The sequence below is a fragment of the Palaemon carinicauda genome, chromosome 19, assembly GCF_036898095.1.
Source record: "Palaemon carinicauda isolate YSFRI2023 chromosome 19, ASM3689809v2, whole genome shotgun sequence".
NCBI lineage: Eukaryota > Metazoa > Arthropoda > Malacostraca > Decapoda > Palaemonidae > Palaemon > Palaemon carinicauda.
The window spans coordinates 26,422,906-26,446,519 of NC_090743.1; the positions used below are offsets into that span (position 1 = coordinate 26,422,906).

Here is a 23,614-nt window from a genome sequence, read left to right on the forward strand (position 1 = left end):
ACGTACTGGAGCTGGAGAATGGAGATCGTAACCCACCAGGAGCATCGACAACTGGTCGGATGAGAGTTAAATCTGTCGTCAGCAAACCAAAAAACGGATGGTGGGGACCAGGCTCGCCACTCTCGCCAGTCTCTTCCACAGTGAAGTATGTGTCCACCTCTTTCATCAACATTCTCTGCAACTAAACATGAGTAGGTTTAGACCAGGATCATCTATGTATAAATAAAAGGAATTTGTGGGGGGGGGGGGAAGAAACATGTGCTTGCATACTACTTATTTTAGGCTTTGAACACATGCATGTTTTTCCTTTTGCCCAAGATCTTTATCTTTAGCCTTTATTTCTGCATTTCTTCATTGATAGGTTACGTACATGCTAAGCAACAGTAAGTTTGGAAATCATGCACATTTTACTGTACTCTACTGTATCTTAACAATACAGTATTATTAATAAAATGGATAATAAAAAACAAACCAAATCAAAAGTCAAGTGAAAGGACCATACAAAAATGACAGAAGTAGCTAAAAAAAGGTAAAAAAAATTAATAGAAGAAATACTGAAAATAGGAAGTACAGAATTCTTAAGAAGCACTACAAAAAAACAAGACTAAATCATTATTAAGAAGTAGTTTATTTAGACCAGTAAGGCTTATTTCCATGCTATTTAAAGAAATATCTTAAAAAGAATTTTTCCTAAATGAATGGGGCAAACACTAAGAATATTTATAATCTTTGACAGCTAGACAGGGAAAAACAAAGGAATGGATGAAATATAAGACAGTAAGCAATATTGCTCTTGGTTGAATCAACATTTCAATTGTATCCTATGCCATGGCCAATCTATTGATATTTTGTTCAACAACCTTCACAATTAATCTCTGTTCAAGTCCCTTTGAGCTGGTCTGAATTTTTCTTATATTTGTGTACATACCTATTTACACATCTGCATGTGAATTTACTATACTATAATATAATTCTTATCTTAATGGGTTAAAGCTTCTTAATATTGTAATCAAGTCAAATTCAAAATATTGTGAAAACAAAAAAAAAAAATGTAGGGAATTTGCTTCTAGGATTTTTCCCGTGCTTGTTGAAAATAGGATAAAACTGAAGAGGGGCTGCACATGTCGTATTGAAGAAACATGAAGTTTTCATGATAAAACAAAGTTTTATGAATACTTACCTGGCAGTTTTATATATATATATATAGCTATAGCCTCTGTCGGTCCAGCAGATTTTTCAAAACTCGCGGCAACCGCCGAGTGGTAGTTGTTCGGTTAGGTGGTTAACAAAACATTCCCGTTTTCTGTTCCTCAGATCATCTCTTGCCCGACCTGTCTCCTGAGAGGAGGTGGGTGGGACTTTAAATATATACAGCAGGGTCCCGAATTATGCGAGAATTTGGTCGATTAATGACCTCGTATAAATGGAAAATCGCTTATTTCGAAACACACAACTAACAGAAATAATTCCATTGCGGCCATCGCAACCAACAATTTGCCTATTCAAATGTGTTTACTACCCATTTCCAATACTGTATTTCTTTATAATATCAAATTGTTCTTGTAAATAAATCAAACATTTAATATACTTAACCCTTTTACCCCCGGGGTATTTGGAAATTTCCAACCCTTAACCCCCAAGGGGTTATTTTTTTCCCAGCACATTTTGCAGTATATTTTTTTTAAATTGCTCTAACAGCCTTGATTTTTGTCATAGAGAGGTCAGGTTGGTCTCATTCTCTTGGAAAATGCCTGAATTTTCTCAAAAAATTATAAAAAAAATATGAAAAACAAATTTTTATAGTATTTTTTTTGCAAGGACGTACCAGTACGTCCATGGGGGTAAAGGGATGGCTTTTGTGAAACGTACCAGTACGTCCTTTGGGGGTAAAAGGGAAATGTAAATAAATCAAACATTTAATATACTTTAAAGTTCTAATAACTTGAAAAATGGTTAAAATTACAACCAGGATAGGTGTAAACACCATATATTTCCCGTTATAACACGACCCAAAATACAGACAAATTTTAATGTTTGTCATATCTATTGTATAAGACAACTGGTGGATAGCAAAACCATCACTCTATAGACTAGCTTTTGTTGAATGATTGAAAATCTAGAATTAACAAAATAAAAGGCGATTTTACATCATGCGTTTCCTAAACACGCCAAAAAGCACAATAAAAAACAACCAATGTTTTGTTTCCGTTTATCTCTGATCATAACGAAGAAACAGATGCACTTACTCATCTGTTAGTTTTTGCATCGACAGCAGTCTTATCAGTATTGATTATATGTTGAATTTGTTATTACCAATGTTCTAATTATTTTTTATTAGAACTTTCAAATAAATGAAATGAATGCCATTTATGAAATGTTTTTCTTTATGATGCCGCCTGAAACGGAAACCTTCCATTTGTTTACGCTCCATCTTCGATCATAATAAACAAACGAATGCATTAAACACACATGATCTAAGTCATAACTAATGATATTACAAACATTTAGTAAACATTATGTTATTACAAATATTTTACTTACCGTATCCATATAAATTCCTAAATTCGTAGCAAAGCTGGAAATTTTTTTTTCCTTATGCGTTTAATCCACAATAGCAAACTGCCGCTAATGACAGAGTGATAACTTACGATAATTCTAAACTGTTACGAAAGATAATTGTCCTTTCCATATCCAAAATACTTTTCCTAACTTCAGTTATAAGTCAACTTGTACCCACCTCAATTATGGATCCATATGCAAAAAAGGTAAAAGAAGAAAGTACTAGGTCTATTTTTAAAGTCCCCGAACAATTAGGTTACCGCTATAACGTTCGATGTGAGAGAGAGAGAGAGAGAGAGAGAGAGAGAGAGAGAGAGAGAGAGAGAGAGAGAGAGAGAGAGAGAGAGAGAGAGAGAGAGATGGTTTTAAAGTACTAAACAATAAATATGATAGGTTATAACACATTGGTGTTTATGTAATATTAACTGTATAGATGGTTTGAATAAGTTAAGAAATGGCGTAAACAATTCTTTGTTATTGTATTCGCGCGGAAGCTAGACATCAGCTGATGTGATCACAGCCAAAAGTAAAACAAAAATAAGTTAGCAATACTCGAATTTTAAAACACCCGAAATTTAACAACATAAGTACATGTTTTATTATAGAGCAATTGACATTTAAAGAGTAAAAATTTTCTGGAATAGAATGGTGTTTCCTAAAAAATAGTGGTTTGCGGACGAAATCGGTTACCGTATTTTAAGCTATGATTGAAATGGATGTATACACGGTATAATTTTTTCGTTTTGTATTTAATTGACACTTCAAGAAAACCGATTTTGGTTTCTTCATCTATTTGTAAGTATTGTATAACGAAAGAGAGAGAGAGAGAGAGAGAGAGAGAGAGAGAGAGAGAGAGAGAGAGAGAGAGAGAGAGAGAGAGAGAGAGAGAGAGAGAATCAGCTGTTGTACTTGAATGCCGTGTTTTTGTTTCGTGTACCCCCTGAAACGAGGAATTGATCGCCACAACTAACAATATTCATGTTAATTTCATTCTTAAACTCAAGTTGCTATATGTGAACTATGGTTTTATTTCTTACGGAGAGAGAGAGAGAGAGAGAGAGAGAGAGAGAGAGAGAGAGAGAGAGAGAGAGAGAGAGAGGGAGGGATTTCTGCCATCAAATCTCTCTCTCTCTCTCTCTCTCTCTCTCTCTCTCTCTCTCTCTCTCTAGATTTTATTTTACCGTCTACTCTACAAAACCAATATCAAATGTATACATGTACTGTTTAAAATATGACAAAATATTGACGACTCGTTACCGAAGTTTAGGCTATTCACTGCCGATAAACGAACCCAGTCTACTCGTGAAAACCTTGAACGCCCAGAGGGAAAAATAAGGCTGTTAAATATACTGTACTAAACAAAAATAATGCTTTAATATACCATCATTAACACTACCATTACAATTATCGTAAGGTTGGAGAAAGATAAAGATTGCCGAGAACGTAACCACATTTCTGTTTACATTTTGTCAGCTGGACTCGCATAGTTAACAGTTGATTTCATTGTTGATTTGGAATTTTATCCTTAAATAGGCTATTCATTATGAAATTATGTTAATGAAATGTAATGTTAATATTGTTTTGTAACATTTATTATAAATCACCGTATTTAGGGCTACCAATATACTTAAAAAGACAATAGATTTGATACATTTTGTAGTGCTTGACTCGCGAACTTTGAACAGCCTCGCAGATACAGAAAATTTATTTTTGAAAAATAGCGATCGCGGAAAAGGGGAATCGTGTAATTCGAACACGCTTAATTCGGGACCCTACTGTATATATAACTGCCAGGTAAGTATTAACTTAATTTTTACGAATAGAACTTAACTGGCAGTTACATATAAATAGCTGATTCACACATTTGAAGGTGGGTGAAAGACAGCCAACATCGTTGGGAAACAACTATAAGTCGTAGGTAATCACCTTGATTCCTTACCTGCTAAGGTAGCTGACTTCAAAGGCTCCTGCCTCGAGTCGCTTTCCCTTAGGAGTGCCAGCCAGGTGGAGACCTGTTACGCTGAAACAACTCAATCAAGTCTGTCAAACGGGGCGAGACCAACAATGTGACAAGACTTCTGCACTATCTGCAACCTTAATCAACCTAACCACCTAACCTTGCAGACTAGATATCTTACTTATCTAGCTAGACTGAGGGTGCTGTTCCCACAAATCAGTACCCTCAGACAACCATAAAAAAACAAACCCAATTACAGGCATACCTTACAATAGTTAAGGTTGAGGGGAGGTAGTAACTCGTTTACCCAATACAGAAGCAGTAGCTACGTATGGGCCCAAAGTGTAACACTTTTCATAGTCAACTCTTACCTCTCTGAGGTAATGAGAAGCGAACACAGAGTTGCTTCTCCAAAATGTTGCGTCCATTATTTGCTTAACTGACATGTTCTTCCGATATGTCAGTGATGTTGCGATGACTCTCACCTCGTGAGCCTTTACTTTTAACAGACCGAATTTCTCCTCCTTGCATAAGAGGTGAGCTTCTCTTATCGTCTCCCTCAAGAAGAATGATAACGCATTCTTCGAGAGGGGCTTTTGTGAATTCTTTACCAAACACCATAAAGAACTGGATGCACCTCTTAAATTCTTTGTCCGCGATAAATATTCCCTGAGGGCTATAACTGGGCAGAGGAGTCTCCCCTCCTCTTGGCCCACTAAATTTGTGAGGTTAGGAACCTTAAACGTCCCCGGCCAGGGTTTGGATGGGTTCTCATTCTTAGCGAGGAAGTCGAGCCTTAACGCACATACTGCTCCATCCTGGTTGAAGCCCACCTGCTTCTCTATTGCATGAATCTCGCTGATGACAAGAGCCATCAGGAACAGAGTTTTCTTAGTTACGTCTCTAAGGATCGCTTGCGAGATGGGCTCGAACTTCCTGCTGCATAAGAACTTCAAAACCACATCCAAATTCCAAGCCAGAGGTCTCACTTGAGTCTGTTTAGTCGTTTCAAACGACTTTAAGAGATCCTTAGAGTCTCTATCTTGCATCAAATCTAAGCCTCTGTGCCTAAAGACAGCCAAAAGCATACTTCTGTATCCTTTTATGGTGGATACGGCCAGCTTAAAGTCTTGCCTGAGGAACAATAGAAAATCAGCTATCTGGCTCACAGAGGTACTGGTTGAAGACACTTTGCGTTGTTTACACCATGATCTAAAGGTCTCCCACTTTGATTGGTAGACTCTCAGTAAAGAGACCTTCCTCGCTCTGGCGATTGCTCTTGCAGCTTGTGTAGAAAAGCCTCTCGCTTTGACAAGCTTCTCGATAGTCTGAAGGCAGTCAGTTGTAGAGCGAGGGGGTTTTGATGATACCTCTCGAAATGGGGCTGTTTGAGAAGCTTTGGACTTGGAGGAAGGCTTCTCGGAAAGTCCATTAACATCTCCACCACCTCTGTGAACCACTCTCTTGCTGGACAGAATGGAGCTATCAAGATCATTCTCCCTGCCTCGAGGAGAGTGAATTTCTTGATGACTAGGTTGATAATCTTGAACGGGGGGAACGCATAAATGTCTATCCCTGTCCAGTACATCAAGAAGGCGTCTACCGCTATTGCTTCCTTGTCCGGGACTAGGGAGCTGTAGTTGGGGATTCTCTTGTTCTGGTTGGAGGCAAAGAGGTCTATTGAAGGCCTCCCCCATAACTTCCACAGCCTCTGGCAAACCTGATGGTTGAGGGTCCATTCTGTGGGCAGAACTTGCCCTTTCCTGGTGAGCATGTCTGCTCTTACATTCTTCTGTCACTGCACGAATCTCGTTCAAAGCTCCACGCCATTCTCCTTCGCCCACAGAAGGAGCTCTCATGCTGTTTCGTACAGGGACAGAGAATGAGTCCCTTCTTGCTTCTTGATGTAAGCCAGGGCCGTGGTGTTGTCCAAATTGACTTCTACTACTCTCCCCGAGACAGAGTCTTTGAAGGCTTTCGATCCTAACAGAATGACCATCAACTTTTTCTTGTTGATGTGCCATTCGTTCTGTTCCACTTCCCAAGAACCTGAGACCTCCCTGCTCCCCAGTGTTTCTCCCCATCCTGACTCCGAAGCGTCTGAGAACACCACTAGGTCTGGGTTCTTCCTGAACAGGGAGATTCCTTCCCCTAAAATCCACGGATCCAACCACCAACTCAGATGTCTCTTGATCTCAGCTGGAATGGGGAAGGAAAAGGAGTCCTCCTGATTCTTCCTGTCCCATACTCTTAAAAGGAAGTGTTGTAGAGGTCTGAGATGCAACCTTCCCAGGGAGACAAACTGCTCGAGCGAGGAGAGGGTGCCCAGCAAACTCATCCAATCCCTCGCCGAGCACTTCTGCCTCCCCAGGAATTCCTGCACCTTCTCGAGGCACCTGTTTTGCCTTTCTTGGGAGGGAGAAGCCCGAAAACGAGCTGAGTCCAGAACTACCCCCAAAATAAAGAATCGTCTGACTCGTTTCGTCTGGGACTTCTCCTTGTTGATGATGAGACCCAGTTCCTGGGTTATCATAAATGTCTTGTGTAAGTCCTTCTGTTTGCTCTACTGCCCGTCTCCTGCCTTCTTCCTCTGAATTCCGTCCTAGTTGGGGCTCTACACCGAAAGGGCTGCTGAACTTTCTTCTCCTCCTTCTTCAAAGATGACTGATTTCCCGGTAGAGCCTTCCTTGCGGAGCACGTCAGAGGAAGTCTTGCGTAGCCTTTTGTGTCAGCGAAAGGGTAATGTCCCTGACTAGGGACTCGGGAAAAAGATGTTCCTAGAGAGGGGCGTATAGGAGCTCTGCCATCAGTGTGACTGTAACCGCTTTGGTCGTGAAGGAGCATAATAGAGCCCTCTTCTTCAGAACTCCCGCAGAAATCAGTGAAGCCAACTCGTTTGCCCCATCTCTTAGAGCCTTATCCATACAGGCCATAATACTGGTTAGGTCTTCTGTCCCTGTGGCCTGTATGTGTACTGCTTTCCTGGCCAGTGTTCCAAGTGCCCAGTCTAAGAAGCTGAACACTTCGAAGGATCTGAAGATCCCTTTGATGAGGTGGTCTAGCTCTGACATAGACCACATCACCTTAGCAGAATTAAGGGCATGTCTCCTAGACGAATCTACTATGCCGGAGAAGTCCCCCTGGGAGGAGGCAGGTACTCCCAGACCAAGAGCTTCTCCAGTCTCATGCCACATGCCTGCCTTAGAGGCAAGTCTAGCAGGTGGAAACGAGAAGGTGGTCTTCACTGCTTGTCTACGTTCTTTCCAGAGCCTTCTTTGCCGAAATCAACAGTTTCATCTTGATGAAAGCTGACTGCTTCTTTGACTTCTTCCCGATGAACTGTAACTGAGGAGAACGAGGAGCAGCAGGTTTAAACTCCTCTTCATACAGCTCAAGGAGGGAGCGTGAGAGGACCTTTAGTCAGCAGCTGCATTAGCAGGTTTATCTTCGTCCTCCAAAATATCCTCTAAGTCCTGGATTCCTTCCAACTCTGTTTCCCTTTGAGCTGAAGGAACTAAGTCAGAGGTTTCTTTAACATCCAAATTAATTTCAGTCCAGCGTGCATAAGTATCACTCCCTTCTAGCTGTTCACCTGCGTCAGAGGAGTAAAGCCGATCGCCGGATGCGTCCTGTAGGCGAGAACTGGATGCGTCCTGACGTCGGGAGACGCATGCGTCCTGGAGCCGAGCGCTGGTTACATCTTGGCGTGGGGCACTTGATGCGTCCTTGCGTCGAGCGGTGGATGCGTCCTGACGTAGAGAGCTGGATGCGTCCTTGCGCGAGAGCTGAATGCGTCCTGACGTCTAGAGTTGGAAGCGTCCAGGAGAGGCAGGCTGGATGCGTCCTGACATCGAGAGTCGGAAGTGTCCTGACGACGAGAGTTGTATGCGTCCTGTCGTCGAGAGCTGGAACCGTCTTGTCGAGTGCTGGTCTGACGAGAGCGAGAGTAGATGTCTTCCTGGCGTGGAGAACTGAAAGCGTCGTCGTGTCGAGCCAAAGAATCATCGTATCGGAGAGACGGAGAATATCCCTGTCGTCTAGAGGAAGGAGAGACGTGGCGTCGAGAGCTTGACGAATCGTGGCGTCGGGAGAAGAACCCTGATTGGCGCCAGGAACTTCGCGGTGCCGAGAGAGAGGCGTTTCCCTGGGCGAAGTATGACGTATCCTCCCCTCACCGCGAGAACGGTGCTGTCTGTAGTCCCGAAAGGGAGAGGAACTCCGTTCCCTCTTACTAGCTGAAGAAAACTTTGCGGGTGTTTCTTTGCTTGACCTCTTCACTGGTAACTTGTCGTCCTTACGTCTGCCAGACTGGGGGGGAGGGCGGCTAAAAGCTTGAACTAGTGACACCAGTTGGTCTTGCATGACGGTCATGAAGGATTTCGCAACCGCTGCTGGGTCTCGCGATTCCGAAGGAGAAAGCTGCCGAGTCACGCTGGTAGCAGAAGGAGGTTCTCTCGAGAGTCCTTCGTAACCTGAAGGAAGAGGAGATCTCTCCTTCCTCCAAGCGTCCTGCGGAAAATTGTCCGTTCTAGGTTTAGACCTTTTCGCTGGAGAGGCGTTCCAGTCATCGTTGGAAGGAAAAGGTTCCGGGCTACTCCATCTACTCGAATGGGGAGAGCGAGTACGGGTCTGGTCAGCTTGCTGCATCCACCTTCTCTTGGTCGGCCTCAATGCCTCATACTGCCATCTGCGTCTAGGAGATGGGCTCGGAGAAGACACTATCACGTCCGACACGCCTTTTCCGTGGCGGTCATAAGCAGCCTGGGAAATAGCAACAGGACTGCTTGAGGCGACGGCTGACCGAGGATACGTACCTCTCACCTCCTTGCGGTCGTCAACGTACCTTCTCCCTTGGTCCTGGGAGCTTGGTAGAGGTCTAGACCTAGGGGCATGACAGGTTCGGTCAGTCGCCACCTCCACTGCACTTTCACAAGCACTATCACTAATTTCACTTGCACTCTTACCTTCCTTCAAGGCTGCAAGCTGGTCCTTAAGATCCTTCATCTCAGACGCCATCCTGGCGTACTGAGGGTCATCCACAGTAGTCACAGTTCCTGTAGAAGGAGCAGGGGCTACTACCTCAGGAGAAGGTTCAACTTCTACAGAAGATCTAGGAATTGAGGGGTTATAAGAAATGTCTAGGCTAACATCACTAACAGACTTAGATTTAGATTTAGAAGCCCTCATGACTTTATCCAATTCTAATTTACGCACATAGCATTTCCTTTCCATCCATTTCTTTTCATCAAAAACCTCACATTCTTTACATCTTTTATCCAGAGCACACTCAAAGCCCCTGCACCCCAAACAAACAGTGTGAGGGTCCACCGAAGCTTTCGGCAACCTCACCTTGCATTCCTCATTCACACAAACTCGAAAATGCTTATCAGACATCGTATCCAAAGAACAATCAAAAGAATAAATAAAAAAAAACGAGGCACAAAAGCGATTGCCAATCCACAGGTCGGTATACGTCACCAATAATTACTCCAATACAGCGACACAGGGAAGCGAGCGAAAAACCCGACGGCGGACCAGCAACGATGTTGTCAGTCCAATCGGCAGAGATGATCTGAGGAACAGAAAACGGGAATGATTCCAAGTACCACCCTGTAAGGGTTGTTAACCACCCAACCGAACTACCACTACTCGGCGGTTGCCGCGAGTTTTGAAAAATCTGCCGGACCGACAGAGGCTATAGCTATATATATATAACTGCCAGGTAAGTTCTATTCGTAAAATAATAGTTGAAATGATAAAGAAGTATTGTATGATGTAAAAACCTAGAAAACAGGTTGGGTTGTGAGGTTCAAGATTCTTGAACATGGTAGGTTAGGGTACTTGGAACGAATCCTAGTTGAAATAAGCTATGGTTCTTTTCTTGCATGGCACAAAGAGGGTTTGCAGTTATCCTCACAGACACAGGTCTTTATGGAATTTGGGCCTAGTAGTTGAACTAAGAAGTAAAAGTTCAGAGGGACAGAATTATGGAAGAAATCTAGCCAAGAACAGATCTAAAGTAGAGGGCTAAAATGTGGGAGCGACCAGGGACTGAAGGGACACTACAAAGGCTTCAGCAATCCACACAGTACACACAGTGAGGTGCATTAATGGCACTAAAGCCCATGGAGATATGAGGTATCAATAACAAAGAGCAAATTCCACGTACTGTGAATGGGAGAGGGCCTACATTATCAACTTTCGATGTATGGTATTTGTAGTGACAATTAAGAAAAAGAAGTTATAAAAAAATTAAAATACAAAATATCAAAATTGGTCACACTTAAAAGTTTACTTACCTTAGTTGGACTGGAGTATCTAATAAATTGTATATATATACTGTATATCTTATACTTGTGCATAAGTCACCATATTGATCACAGTTCCTTATAATAAGATGATAAATATTATCAATGAACACAATATTTGGAGAAGTCAATAATTCATTAATTAAAAACATTAGGCACCTCTTGAAACTACAATTTTGACAATATTCCCAATGTTCTCTATTGTTAATGGCAAATAAGACATGATTTGAAAGGTCAAACCATCAAAATCAAACTAACTCCATATTATATACAGAGGGAATGAGCAAGAATACATTTACATACACAGATGGGTAGAATCGGCTACAGACATCTTGCAATATCTAGATCATCAACCAATAGAAACTTAGAACCCCGTAAGCCACTTGATATCTAATCAGAGCTAAATCGATCTCGAGCAAGATCTTTTGATAAAAAAATTGTGGGAAACCACAGACCCATAGAAAAAGATTGTGATTCTTACAAGAATACTGCAGCACAAGCAATGAAAGCTAATTTCTCAGGTTGAAGGGGAAAGCTCAGGGGAGTAAATTTTCATTAATCCACATACTGGATTCAGCATTATGAAGCTTCATATGTGGTGGATAATGTGGGAGGGTGGGCTGTGACACCCTAGCAGTACCAGCTGAACTCGGTTGTCTCTCTTGTTAGGCTGGGAGGAACGTAGAGAGTAGAGGTCCCCTTTTTGTTTTTGTTTCTTTGTTGATGTCAGCTACCCCCCAAAATTGGGGGAAGTGCCATGGTATATGTATGTACATACTGCTATGAACAAAGCATTATACAGTATATTGTATGATGAAATCTGTGGCTTGAACACACTTACAGAAAGAGGGGAAACATATGGCCAACCAGATTTCTATAGTCAGCTTGTTTGTCAAGTCATTTCTATTTATATATGAACTCATTTTATGAAAAACCAAATGCCTTGAGAATTTACGAAACTTCAACAGAGCACCATGTGAGGTACACTGTAGGCACTAACCCCCTACGAGAAGTAGACCTTCTGAAATATTCTAAGTACAAGAAAAGTAAAAGCTGCAACATAATCAATAGCTAAATGAGAGGAAAGTGAGCACGACTATACTCAAAGATGAGATAGTATAATGCGGCCAATATGATTCAACTACCACAAAGTTCATTTATAATATTTAAATCAAATACAGTCAATGAAACATTATTGAGATGAGGTGGATAATAAGCTCCATCAACTACATCATTTCCTTTAAAACCATCTCACAAAGTCTAACAAAATACAGTACCGTATATACAATTTTATATAGTAATTTACAATTATTATTAATACATTTATTTCTTATTGAAGTGATTCAGAATTCAGCAAACTTTCAGCAGATTAATCATAACCAATTATATCAAAACTTTCTCTTAACTCTCAGCCCAAATGCATTTTTTGGTCCAAGTTTTATCTATGCCTTTTGGGCATGACTTTCTAGACCTTACGAGTCTTCAGAAGACCAAGGAAAAATGGATTAATACTTGTACACTATATATACAGTATATAAAAAATATGTCCAATAGTCTTCTACTTTTAAAATACTACATGCAGACTTACAGTTGCATGCCATGACTGGGTGGTTCGACGTGCTGATGTTGTGAGGGCATCCCAGTGTTGTTCAAGGAAAGGAATAATGTCACGCTGAAGACTGAACATCAACCGTCCATCCTTTTCTTTTGCATTGTACTGCAAGTTAGCTAGTGCTGTAATGCACATATCCCGAAGCTCTGTTGAAAAAAGTTCATAAGGTAAGAATTTTCAAAAAATAAATTGTAAAAAATACTACTTTCAAAATACTCTACCCGGTAGTGCAGGAAGACAATATAAAAATAAAGCTTATCTAAAGAATTTTCCTTTTTAATAAAACTGATTTCAATAATAACTCGCAACATTCATTTGTTACATGTTAAAAAAAATATAAGAGTAACTTCTATTACAAGCTTTTGCAGTATCTTGGGGAGGATGGAGCAAACCTATTAATATTGGGTAGGTATTGAAATAAAAATTTTAAAATTCTTTTTATTTCAATAGATCTTTGCCAACATTAATTTGCTGAATATTGCATTCAGAATGCAGTGATAATGCTAAAAAAGTAAGGATGATGAAAAAAAAACCTAGAATAAGACTAGGAATTAATTGGAATAAGAAAAAATACTTTAAATGAAACCAATTTTGTAAAGTAAGGCCTGTAATTCACTACTCTCTTAACAGAAGCAAGACAGGGACCTAAATGAGGCAAGAGTCATCCAGGTATTGCTCAATGACCAGAAGTTGTTGACAACCGTCCTTTTCAGACCAACCATGTAACATGGCAACAAATGTTAATACTAAAGGATCCAAGACTGGAGAGCAGAATAGATCAAATTATAACTTGAATTCATGGGGGAACACGTCAGAGTTGGGTCCTCTTCACTTTCCTGAATTGTTGGTAGACCTGAGGATTGAAGGACCATTTTGTTAGTAGAAGTTGGTCAATCTCCTCAATTGCCTGCTAGAATATTCATTCTCCCTGCTACAAACTGAGGAATCAAGGTCATATTTCTTGCCTCGGTCGAAAAAAAAAAAAAAAAAAATTCTTGAGCAAGGAGGAAGAGACTCAGATTTGGTACCTTTTATATTGTTGGCATAGTGTTATAATCTCTCCTTACTTGACATCTTTTGCCACCAATAATGCCTTGAAAACTGGTAGCATTTGCATTGGATTGGATTATAAAATCTGAGGCGAGGCCAGTCACAGGTGAGGTCTTGCAGTTTAAGACTGTTTCTGTGAAGACTTGCATTGTCTGGCTTCCAAGGTTGCTGTCAAGCCCAAGTAGTCAGGCTGATGTCTGCTACCAGACAATCCTTGTAATCCCAATATGACTGTACCTCTCTAAATCAGACAGGGGTAAAAGAGAGCCTTGAGAGAGGATGTTCTTTCACAAAACTCCTTCAGATGGAAATAAGGAGTCTCATACTGAGGTGAGAATGAAAAATGTTATTTTGATAATAAAATAAATTTTTGAATATACTTACCCGGTGATTATATAGCTGCAACTCTGTTGCCCGACAGACAACTCTACGGTAAAAACTCGCCAGCGATCGCTACACAGGTTGCGGGTGTGCCCAACAGCGCCATCTGTCGTCCAGATACCCAGTACTCAATGTAAACAAAGACTCAATTTTCTCCTCGTCCCACTGCGTCTCTATTGGGGAGGAAGGGAGGGTCCTTTAATTTATAATCACCGGGTAAGTATATTCAAAAATTTATTTTATTATCAAAATAACATTTTTCAATATTTAACTTAGCCGGTGATTATATAGCTGATTCACACCCAGGGGGGTGGGTAGAGACCAGCAATATATGTTTACACTTTTATGAGCTAAGAGTTTTTATTTCATTTTAGAAGTTATCAAAATAACAAAAACAAAATAAATAGGTACCTGGTAAGGAAGTCGACTTGAACAATTACTCTGCCTTTTAAGTACGTCTTCCTTACGGAGCCTCGCGATCCTCTTAGGATGCTGATCGACCCCTAGGATCTGAAGTATCAAGGGTTGCAACCCATACAACAGGACCTCATCACAACCCCTAATCTAGGCGCTCTCAAGAAATGACTTTGACCACCCGCCAAATCAACCAGGATGCGAAAGGCTTCTTAGCCTTCCGGACAACCCAAAAAACAACAATAAAAACATTTCAAGAGAAAGATTAAAAGGGTATGGAATTAGGGAATTGTAGTGGTTGAGCCCTCACCCACTACTGCACTCGCTGCTACGAATGGTCCCAGTGTGTAGCAGTTCTTGTAAAGAGACTGGACATCTTTCAAGTAAAATGACGCGAACACTGACTTGCTTCTCCAATAGGTTGCGTCCATTATACTTTGCAGAGATATATTTTGCTTAAAGGCCACGGAAGTTGTTACAGCTCTAACTTCGTGCGTCTTCACCTTAAGCAAAGTTCGGTCTTCCTCACTCAGATGTGAATGAGCTTCTCGTATTAACAATCTGATAAAGTCTGACCAAGCATTCTTTGACAAAGGCAAGGATGGTTTCTTAACTGAACACCATAAAGCTTCAGATTGGCCTTGTAAAGGTTTAGTACACTTTAAATAGAACTTAAGAGCTCTAACAGGGCATAAGACTCTTTCTAGTTCATTGCCTACGATCTCCGATAAGCTGGGGATATCGAAAGATTTAGGCCAAGGCCGAGAAGGCAGCTCATTTTTTGCTAGAAAACCAAGTTGTAGCGAACAAGTGGCTTTTTCTGACGAAAATCCTATGTTCTTGCTGAAGGCATGAATCTCACTGACTCTTTTAGCCGAGGCTAAGCATACCAGGAAAAGAGTCTTAAGAGTGAGATCTTTCAGGGAGGCTGATTGTAACGGCTCCAACCTGTCTGACATGAAGAATCTTAGTACCACGTCTAAATTCCATCCAGGGGTAGCCAAACGACGCTCCTTGGTGGTCTCAAAAGACTTAAGGAGGTCTTGCAGATCTTTATGTTTGGAAAGATCTAAGCCTCTATGCCGGAAGACCGATGCCAACATGCTTCTGTAGCCCTTGATAGTGGGAGCTGAAAGGGATCGTCCTTTTCTCAGGTATAAGAGAAAAACAGCTATTTGAGCTACAGAGGTACTGGTCGAAGATACAGAAACTGACTTGCACCAGTCTCGGAAGACTTCCCACTTCGATTGGTAGACTCTAATGGAAGAAGCTCTCCTTGCTCTAGCAATCGCACTGGCTGCTTCCTTCGAAAAGCCTCTAGCTCTCGAGAGTCTTTCGATAGTCTGAAGGCAGTCAGACGAAGAGCGTGGAGGCTTTGGAGTACCTTCTTTACGTGTGGCTGACGTAGAAGGTCTACCCTTAGAGGAAGACTACTGGGAACGTCTACTAACCATCGAAGTATCTCGGTGAACCATTCTCTCGCGGGCCAGAGGGAAGCAACTAACGTCAACCTTGTCCCTTCGTGAGAGGCGAACTTCTGCAGTACCTTGTTGACAATCTTGAACGGTGGGAATGCGTAGAGATCCAGATGTGACCAATCTAGGAGGAAAGCATCTATATGTATTGCTGCTGGGTCCGGGACTGGAGAGCAATAGATTGGAAGCCTCTTGGTCAGCGAGGTTGCAAAGAGATCTATGGATGGTTTTACCCCAAGTGGCCCAAAGTCTCTTGCACACATCCTTGTGGAGGGTCCATTCGGTTGGAATTACTTGCCCTTTCCGACTGAGACAATCTGCTATGACGTTCAAGTCGCCTTGGATGAACCTCGTTACTAGGGAGATGTCTTGACCTTTTGACCAGATGAGCAGGTCCCTTGCGATCTCGTACGTCAGTGAGTGGGTACCTCCTTGTTTGGAGATGTACGCCAAGGCCATGGTGATGTTCGAGTTAACTTCCACCACTTTGCCTCGAAGGAGAGACTTGAAGCTTTTCAAGGCCAGATGTACTGCCAACAGCTCCTTGCAGTTGATATGCATGCTCCTCTGACTCGAGTTCCACAGTCCTGAGCATTCCCGACCGTCTAGTGTCGCGCCCCAGCCCACGTCCGATGAGTCCGAGAAGAGAACATGGTTGGGAGTCTGAACAGCCAGGGGAAGACCCTCTCTTAGGTTGATATTGTCCTTCCACCAAGTCAGACAAGACTTTATCTTTTCGGAAACCGGGATCGAGACCGCTTCTAGCGTCTTGTCCTTTTTCCAGTGAAAAGCTAGATGGTATTGAAGAGGACGGAGGTGTAGTCTTCCTAGTGACACAAATTGTTCCACGGATAACAGCGTCCCTACCAGACTCATCCACAGCCTGACTGAGCAGCGTTCCTTCTTCAGCATCTTCTGGATGGATAGCAGGGCTTGATCTATTCTGGGGGCTGATCGTCTTGTTGTTCAGCAACGTCCTCATCAGAGGGTTCCTCATCCGAAAACTGATGAGGAAACGGCAACGGAGTGGGCAACGTCTGGCTCGCTGAGTCCGGTCGCACTGGTGGATGCGTGACGGAGCCGGACGCAACATCATGGAACTGCTGCACAGTCTGTGAACTGTCAACAACCATGGGTGCGCGAGGAAGCACAGCGTCAACCCGAGACTGTCTAGACCGTCTGGGTTGTGCAGTCAACACCCTACCGGGTTGCTGAGGTTGACGCACTGCGTCAAAACAAGTCACCTCTGCTGGTTGTTGAACGTCCTGAACGTCAACAACCACCTCCGAGCGTCGCTTAACGTCAACGTGCGGCTGGCAACCCACACTGGGTCGCATCGGTGGAGGAACCACCTCAACTGGCAGACGCGAGTAGGTTACCTCAGCGTCAACAGGGCGCACAACCGACCGGTTGGAAGGTTGTTGGCCAGAAGGTTCGGTAGCAACCTTCTCCGCATTAAAGTCCTCTATCAAGGACGCAAGCTTGGACTGCATGTCTTGCAGCAAAGCCCATTTAGGGTCTACGGGAGCAGGTGTGGCAACAGACGGGGTTAGCGACTGAGGCGGTACCGCTTACCATCCCTGAAAGCCTTGTTATGCATGACATAATTGTACAGCAAAACTTCAAAGGCTCGAAAACAGCTGTGAAGTTGACCTGTAAACAACTTGGAGCGTCTCCTGGCCAGGCGCCAGGGAGAGTCTACGAGAATTGAGAAGTCTATCTGGGCAGAGGCATGAACTCCCAAGCCGAGAACTTCTCTCGTGTCATATCAGACTCGCTCTATAAACCAGTTTAAAAGAAGGGAAAGCAAAGGCTGTATCCCCCAAACTCCTCCTGGTGAAAAACCAGTCGCCTAGCCAACGTAAAGCTCTCTAGGAGAGCGAGAGAGCACTAGCTTAAAAACAACGGCTTCGAAGTAGCTAGGCCTAGTGTAAGCTCTGACGTTTAGGCGAACGAGGAGCAGCAGTTACAAAAAGATCCGGACAAAGATCCTTAAAAAAATCATCATGATTTAATTAAAGTCCATAGGAGGCTAAGCAGCTTTAGGCTCCTCTCCATCTGACAGAGTCCTCAAGGGAATATCAGTAGGAGGGGGAACAGCAACTTCCTCATCTACAGGAACCTTGTCCGATAAAAGCTGAGTCTCAAGCAAGGGAGAGACCTACCGTGGTGGCAATGCTTTACAAGCAGAGTCCACACTCACTGGTGCATTAGTAGCGGACCAGAACGCAACGTCATGTAACTGCTTGACAGTCTGTGAACTGTCAACAACTGAACTGTCAACCACAACAGGTGCGTGAGGACGCACAGCGTCCACTCGAGACTGCTTTGACTGCCTAGACTGAGCAGTCAAAACAACTCTAGAATGCGGAGGTTGACGCACAGAGTCAAAACAAGTCAACTCCGATTGTTAGTGAACGTCTAGAACGTCAACAGGAGCATCAGCAAGTGGCCTAACGTCCAAATGCGGCTGAAAAACCACACGAGACCGCATCGAGTGTGGTTCTAAACAACCTGACTGACGTGACTAAGCTACGCCAACGTCAACAGTAAGCACAAAGGAACGTTAGGTTGGCTGAAAGCCAGGATATCGATGAGATAAACGGCTAGACTCAACGGACTAATCGGCAGAATAGTCTTCCATAAGGGAGGCAAGCATATACTGCATGTCTTGCCATACAACCCATTAAGGATCAACGGAAATGGTTGTGGTAAGAGACGAGGGTAACGTCTGTGACCGCAACACTTTGCCAACAAAAAAAAAAAAAAGACTCTCGGAGTCTGTGTTACGCTTTTGTTAGGCGGCGAGCAGTTATCCAATGACTGCATAGGGTCAGAGCTGTCCTAATGGTTGTAACCAGGACGCTGGACCTGTCCTGAAAGGACTGACTTTCGCTTAAGGGCTTCGAAACCTTGTGAGAGGTTTCTTATGCGAAAAGCCTTCGGATGACGAGGAGAAACAACGTCTCTCTCGTCTTATGGTAGGGAAGATCTTGGAAAGATACACCCGATACCATAGAGGGAAAACGTCTGTTCGTTGATCAAGGCCTCTCGAACCCATAAGTCGTTTGACATTACTTCTCCCCTGGGCTTGGGAGCATGCAAGAGGTCCCGGACTAGGTGAACGACAGGCACGAACAGACGAACCCTCGGACGCAACACTGTAACACTTAGCGCATATCACTTTATCACTTCGATTTTCTGTTTTGCACTTATTTCACTGAAATCGAAACTTTTACTGATTTCTACCTGAAACACGCAATTCTACCCTTCATTAAAAGGTAGTAATTGCGAAATCAGTCGTATAATGCAAGCTCATTAATACCAGCAAAAAACAGAAAACATATTTTAAGATAAAAAAATCAGTGGCTGGGAAAGAGACTAAACACTAGTTCATATAACTACGTTTTCAATCTCTCACCGCACATAGCCTGGGGACGAGAATAAAAAACTAAAAACGTTTTATCCTTCCTCCCCGTACAGCGACTAGGGACGAGAGTAACTCGAGAACAACGTTACCCGCTTGAACGGAACGTTTTCTCTCCTCTCTCTCCCTCCGTCTCTATCTCTCTCTCTCTTTCTCTCTTGATTTCGCACCTAAGAGAAGAGCCCAATTATATTTCGTCAAAAAAACATATTATTTGACTAAAGGAAAAAACTGAAAGGTTTTTCAAATAAAAAGTTCCTTTAAAATAGAATTTAAAACATTTAAGCTAAGAAAGAATGAACAAAACGTCAGAATCGATTTACTCTTACTGCAAAGTGAAACCGTGATACTGTACACTCTCTCTCTATCGTAACGATAGAGCGCATGTTGAACGTCCTGAACGTCAACAACTGCGTAGCATAAATAAACTAAACGTTAGTTCATCTTTGAAAACAGTACGAAGACTATCAAAGAAATTCTTTCATAAAATATTACATTTAAAAAGTTTTAAATCCTTAGCTCTTTAAAAGCTAATTACGATATAAAGGGCTCAACGTTGATTAACTTCGGTTTCCAAGTTAGGACCGCCTACTCTCAGGAAAGGTCTATATAAACAAAACATTAAAATTATTTTTATATGTTTATAATAAATGGAAAGTTAATCGAAGAGGCCTAATAAAGGCGGAGAGATATAAAATATATAGAGGAAAATCTATAACGTGATAAGATAATTACTAAAAGCCTAAACACACTTCCGTCTAAGGGAAGGGTCGGCCATTTAAAAGTGAAAGAAAGTCCATACTCTCTTTGTCACCATAATTAAATCTATCCAAAACGAGTTCAAGATTTAAGATGAAGATGAAACACCTGCATAGCGAAAGCTCAAAACTAGAATAAAGTACTTCACCAATTAGTTGTGAAAAAACTCCAGTTTAGCAACAGCGAGTAAGTACGTCTTGTCGATAGCTCGACAGAGAGAAAATTGAGTCTTTGTTTACATTGAGTACTGGGTATCTGGACGACAGATGGCGCTGTTGGGCACACCCGCAACCTGTGTAGCGATCGCTGGCGAGTTTTTACCGTAGAGTTGTCTGTCGGGCAACAGAGTTGCAGCTATATAATCACCGGCTAAGTTAAATATTGAAAATTTCACACATGCGGTTTGAAACCGTGTGGCAGATTCCCGAATATCAAAGAACATGTCTTAACACAAACAGTTGTTTCCTGTGCAGTTCGTCAGCATCAGGAAACAGAATACTAGATTTAGGACAAACTAGTAAAATTGCCAAATTTGCTGATGATATTAAACTAGGCATAAACACTGGGAACTCAGATGTAGAAGCCACGAGAGGATCTAATGAAGCTAGGAGAATGGTCCAGAAAATGACAAATGCCTTTTAACTGTGGGAAATGTAAAGTCATCCATATAGGTTATAGTAACCCACAGATTACTCACTGCTGGGTAATGAAATAGAAAGTGTGGACCAGGAGGAAGATCTCTGTATTATTAACAGCAATGATTTGAAGTTCACCAAAGAGCATAAAAGCTGAAAAGAAAGCACAAAAACTAATAAGTTACATAAAGAGACAATTCAAATACAGAAACAAAGACAATGTACTACAGCTGTACACATCACTACTAAGACCCCATCTAGTATACGGAGTCCAATTCTGGGGTCCAAGAATTCAGAAGGATATAGATACTGTAGACTGGAAGCAGTACAAGCTAGGGCCACCAAACTAGTTCCTACACTAAGGCAATGTGGATATAGAAGGAGGATGGAACGTTTAAACATTTGATCTACAAACTCGACGACTAAGGGGACAGTTAATAAAGCCATTCAAAATTTTTAAAGATTAAAAAAAATGTAGATTACAACAATCTATTCACGCTTAGCACAAATCAGTCCAGAGGTAACGGATACAAACTGGAATTGAAAAGATACACCACCAATCAATGTGGCAATTTCTTTGTATACAAAATAGCAAATATATGGAATAGACTTCCAGCGAATGTAGTAAAACAGTAACATGGTAAACGAGTTCAAGAATAAGTTAGACAAGATCATAAAAACTCTCTAAATGCCTAAACTAAATCACTCTACCAAAGAGCAAATGGAGTCTCTGCCAATGGACTAAAAAGAATTTGAGACATCCAAAATCCTAATAAAAAGCCCGTACGCACGCACGCACGCACTCTCTCTCAAAAAATTGGAGAGAGTTTATCTTACGTAACATATAAGAAAATGAAAACAATCACTTGTATAATCCTGATCTTATTTTGTTTAGTGTACCTTTAGTAGTGTATAAATAAAAAAAAAAAAAATAATAAGACAATTCATATTAATCACTGAAAAATAGCAGCAGAAGAGGAATGCATACCTTCTGCAACAGCTGAACCACTGCTACCACTCGGGGAAAAACCTCTCGTCTGAAGGGTGCCATAAACTTCTCTAGTATTCTAGGCACCACACGGATTAGCAGTGCACGCGATTTGGAAATAACTACCATCCAGTTATTCTGCCGCACGGTTATTTCCCACAGTGTGTGAAGAGCTTCATTGATCTACATTGATTTCTAAACCGCACGGTTTCAACCGCTCGTATGAAGCGAGCCGAAAAAAGAACTTTTCCAAAGCAGCCATAGTACCTAGGACTCTCCCACTTGTGGGAAGAAAGAACTTGAAGTGGTCTGAACTCTTCTTGAAATTGTACGAATGGATTTTCAGCACTCCTTCTTACTCCCAAAATAAAGTATAGAATGAGTGGTAGACAAATTACTGTATTCACAATATACTTGAATCTACAAGTTGAACAAGAGATTTAAAATTAGATCCTTGACCTTCCAAATAGCAGGAAGGGAGTTTGCAAGAACTAGCCAGTCATCTACGTACAGGTAATGCTCGAATTACGACCTATGCGACTTATGACGCTTCGACTTTACGACGATTTTATTCAGGGTGATGACATCACGTCTATCGAAATAGGATGAATATTTCCTTGAAAATAATCTATTTTCTTGTATTAAAATAAACCGATTTATCTTGTTAAATTATTTTCTTTTATTGTTAATATTCAGTATCTATTTTCAGTAAAAAATACATTAAGAAAAGTTTTAATATCTGTCAAGTTCATATTTTATGTCTGATGACGTCACATCATCGGCGGAAAGCGACCGGGCAATACAGTGATTTCCTTCCAAAAGGCTAACGATTAATATTAGTATTCCCATTATCGAAATATTAAGTAACGATACAAAGTATTTTGTGGGTCTATATTGGTTGTCATGAATACTACGTAGCGTAAATTTGACTGTACACTAGTTTTATTAAATCACTGATAATAGATCGATGTTTATCTAAAGAAAGTATACTAATAGGACAAATATTTTCTTGAAAATAATATATTTCCTTTTACATTATAAGAATGAAATACTTTGGTTTTGTAAGTTAGTATTTTCTTTTCATTTCTTGCAAGAAAAAAGGAAACTAATTTACATATTTTGCAAGTCATTCTTCGTAGAGTTTACATCACGTGTCTTGTGACGTGACGTCATGTATCTGGCGGAAGCGCGCTGACAAACCGAATTATTTCCTTTCATTGTGTCACCGAGTAATCTTATTACAGCATTCCCATCATCGAAACACCGAGTAACGAAATCAAGTATTTTGTGGTCTGTATCATTAGTTATGAGATTAGTACAACTTACCGTAAATTTAAGAAAAAAAGTCTGACGACGTCATATTTCTGGCCGAAAGCGAGAGGCAAATCAAGTGATTTCCTTCCGATGCGTTACTATTCCCATAATCGAAACATCGAATAGTGATATAAAGAATTTTTAATTTTCAAAGAAATGTGAAGATTTACCTGAATTAAAAATCAAAAAAAAAAAAAAAAGAGAGAGAGAGAGAGAGAGAGAGAGAGAGAGAGAGAGAGAGAGAGAGAGAGAGAGAGAGAGAGAGAGAGAGAGAGAGAGAGAGAGAGAGGTGCATATTCCTTTTATAACTAATAATAAGGTCTATAAACGAACTTGAGACGAATAACTGATTTATATAATTTTCTTGACATTCGAAATCTCTTCATAATGAATATTACAACAGTGCCAATAAATTCTAGGGTATCACATTTTCCATACAGTTCGTTTATACATACATATACCAAGGCACTTTCATTCCCCACAACTCTGTACCAACTGTGATGTATGGATCGGAGTTGTGGGGAATGAAAGTGACGGAGAGACAGAAATTGAATGTGTTTGAGATGAAGTGTCTAAGGAGTATGGCTAGTGTATCTCAAGTAGATAGGGTTAGGAACGAAGTAGTGAGGGTGAGAACGGGTGTAAGAAATGAGTTAGCAGCTAGAGTGGATATGAATGTGTTGAAGTGGTTTGGCTATGTTGAGAGAATGGAAAATGGCTGTCTGCTAAAGAAGG

The 23,614-nt window shown here is 41.4% G+C and overlaps 1 protein-coding gene across 2 annotated transcripts in view; it reads right to left on the minus strand.

The window, feature by feature from the left end:
- LOC137658533 (set1/Ash2 histone methyltransferase complex subunit ASH2-like) overlaps window positions 1-23,614 on the minus strand; it is an 85,190-nt gene that overhangs the window by 40,492 nt on the left and 21,084 nt on the right. For both annotated transcript variants that reach the window (XM_068393335.1, XM_068393334.1), the window contains exons 4-5: window positions 12,413-12,582; window positions 7-181 (exon numbers count right to left, since the gene is read on the minus strand). In XM_068393335.1, the coding sequence (XP_068249436.1) occupies window positions 7-181; window positions 12,413-12,582 (345 nt within the window). The remainder of the gene's footprint in view (window positions 1-6; window positions 182-12,412; window positions 12,583-23,614) is intronic.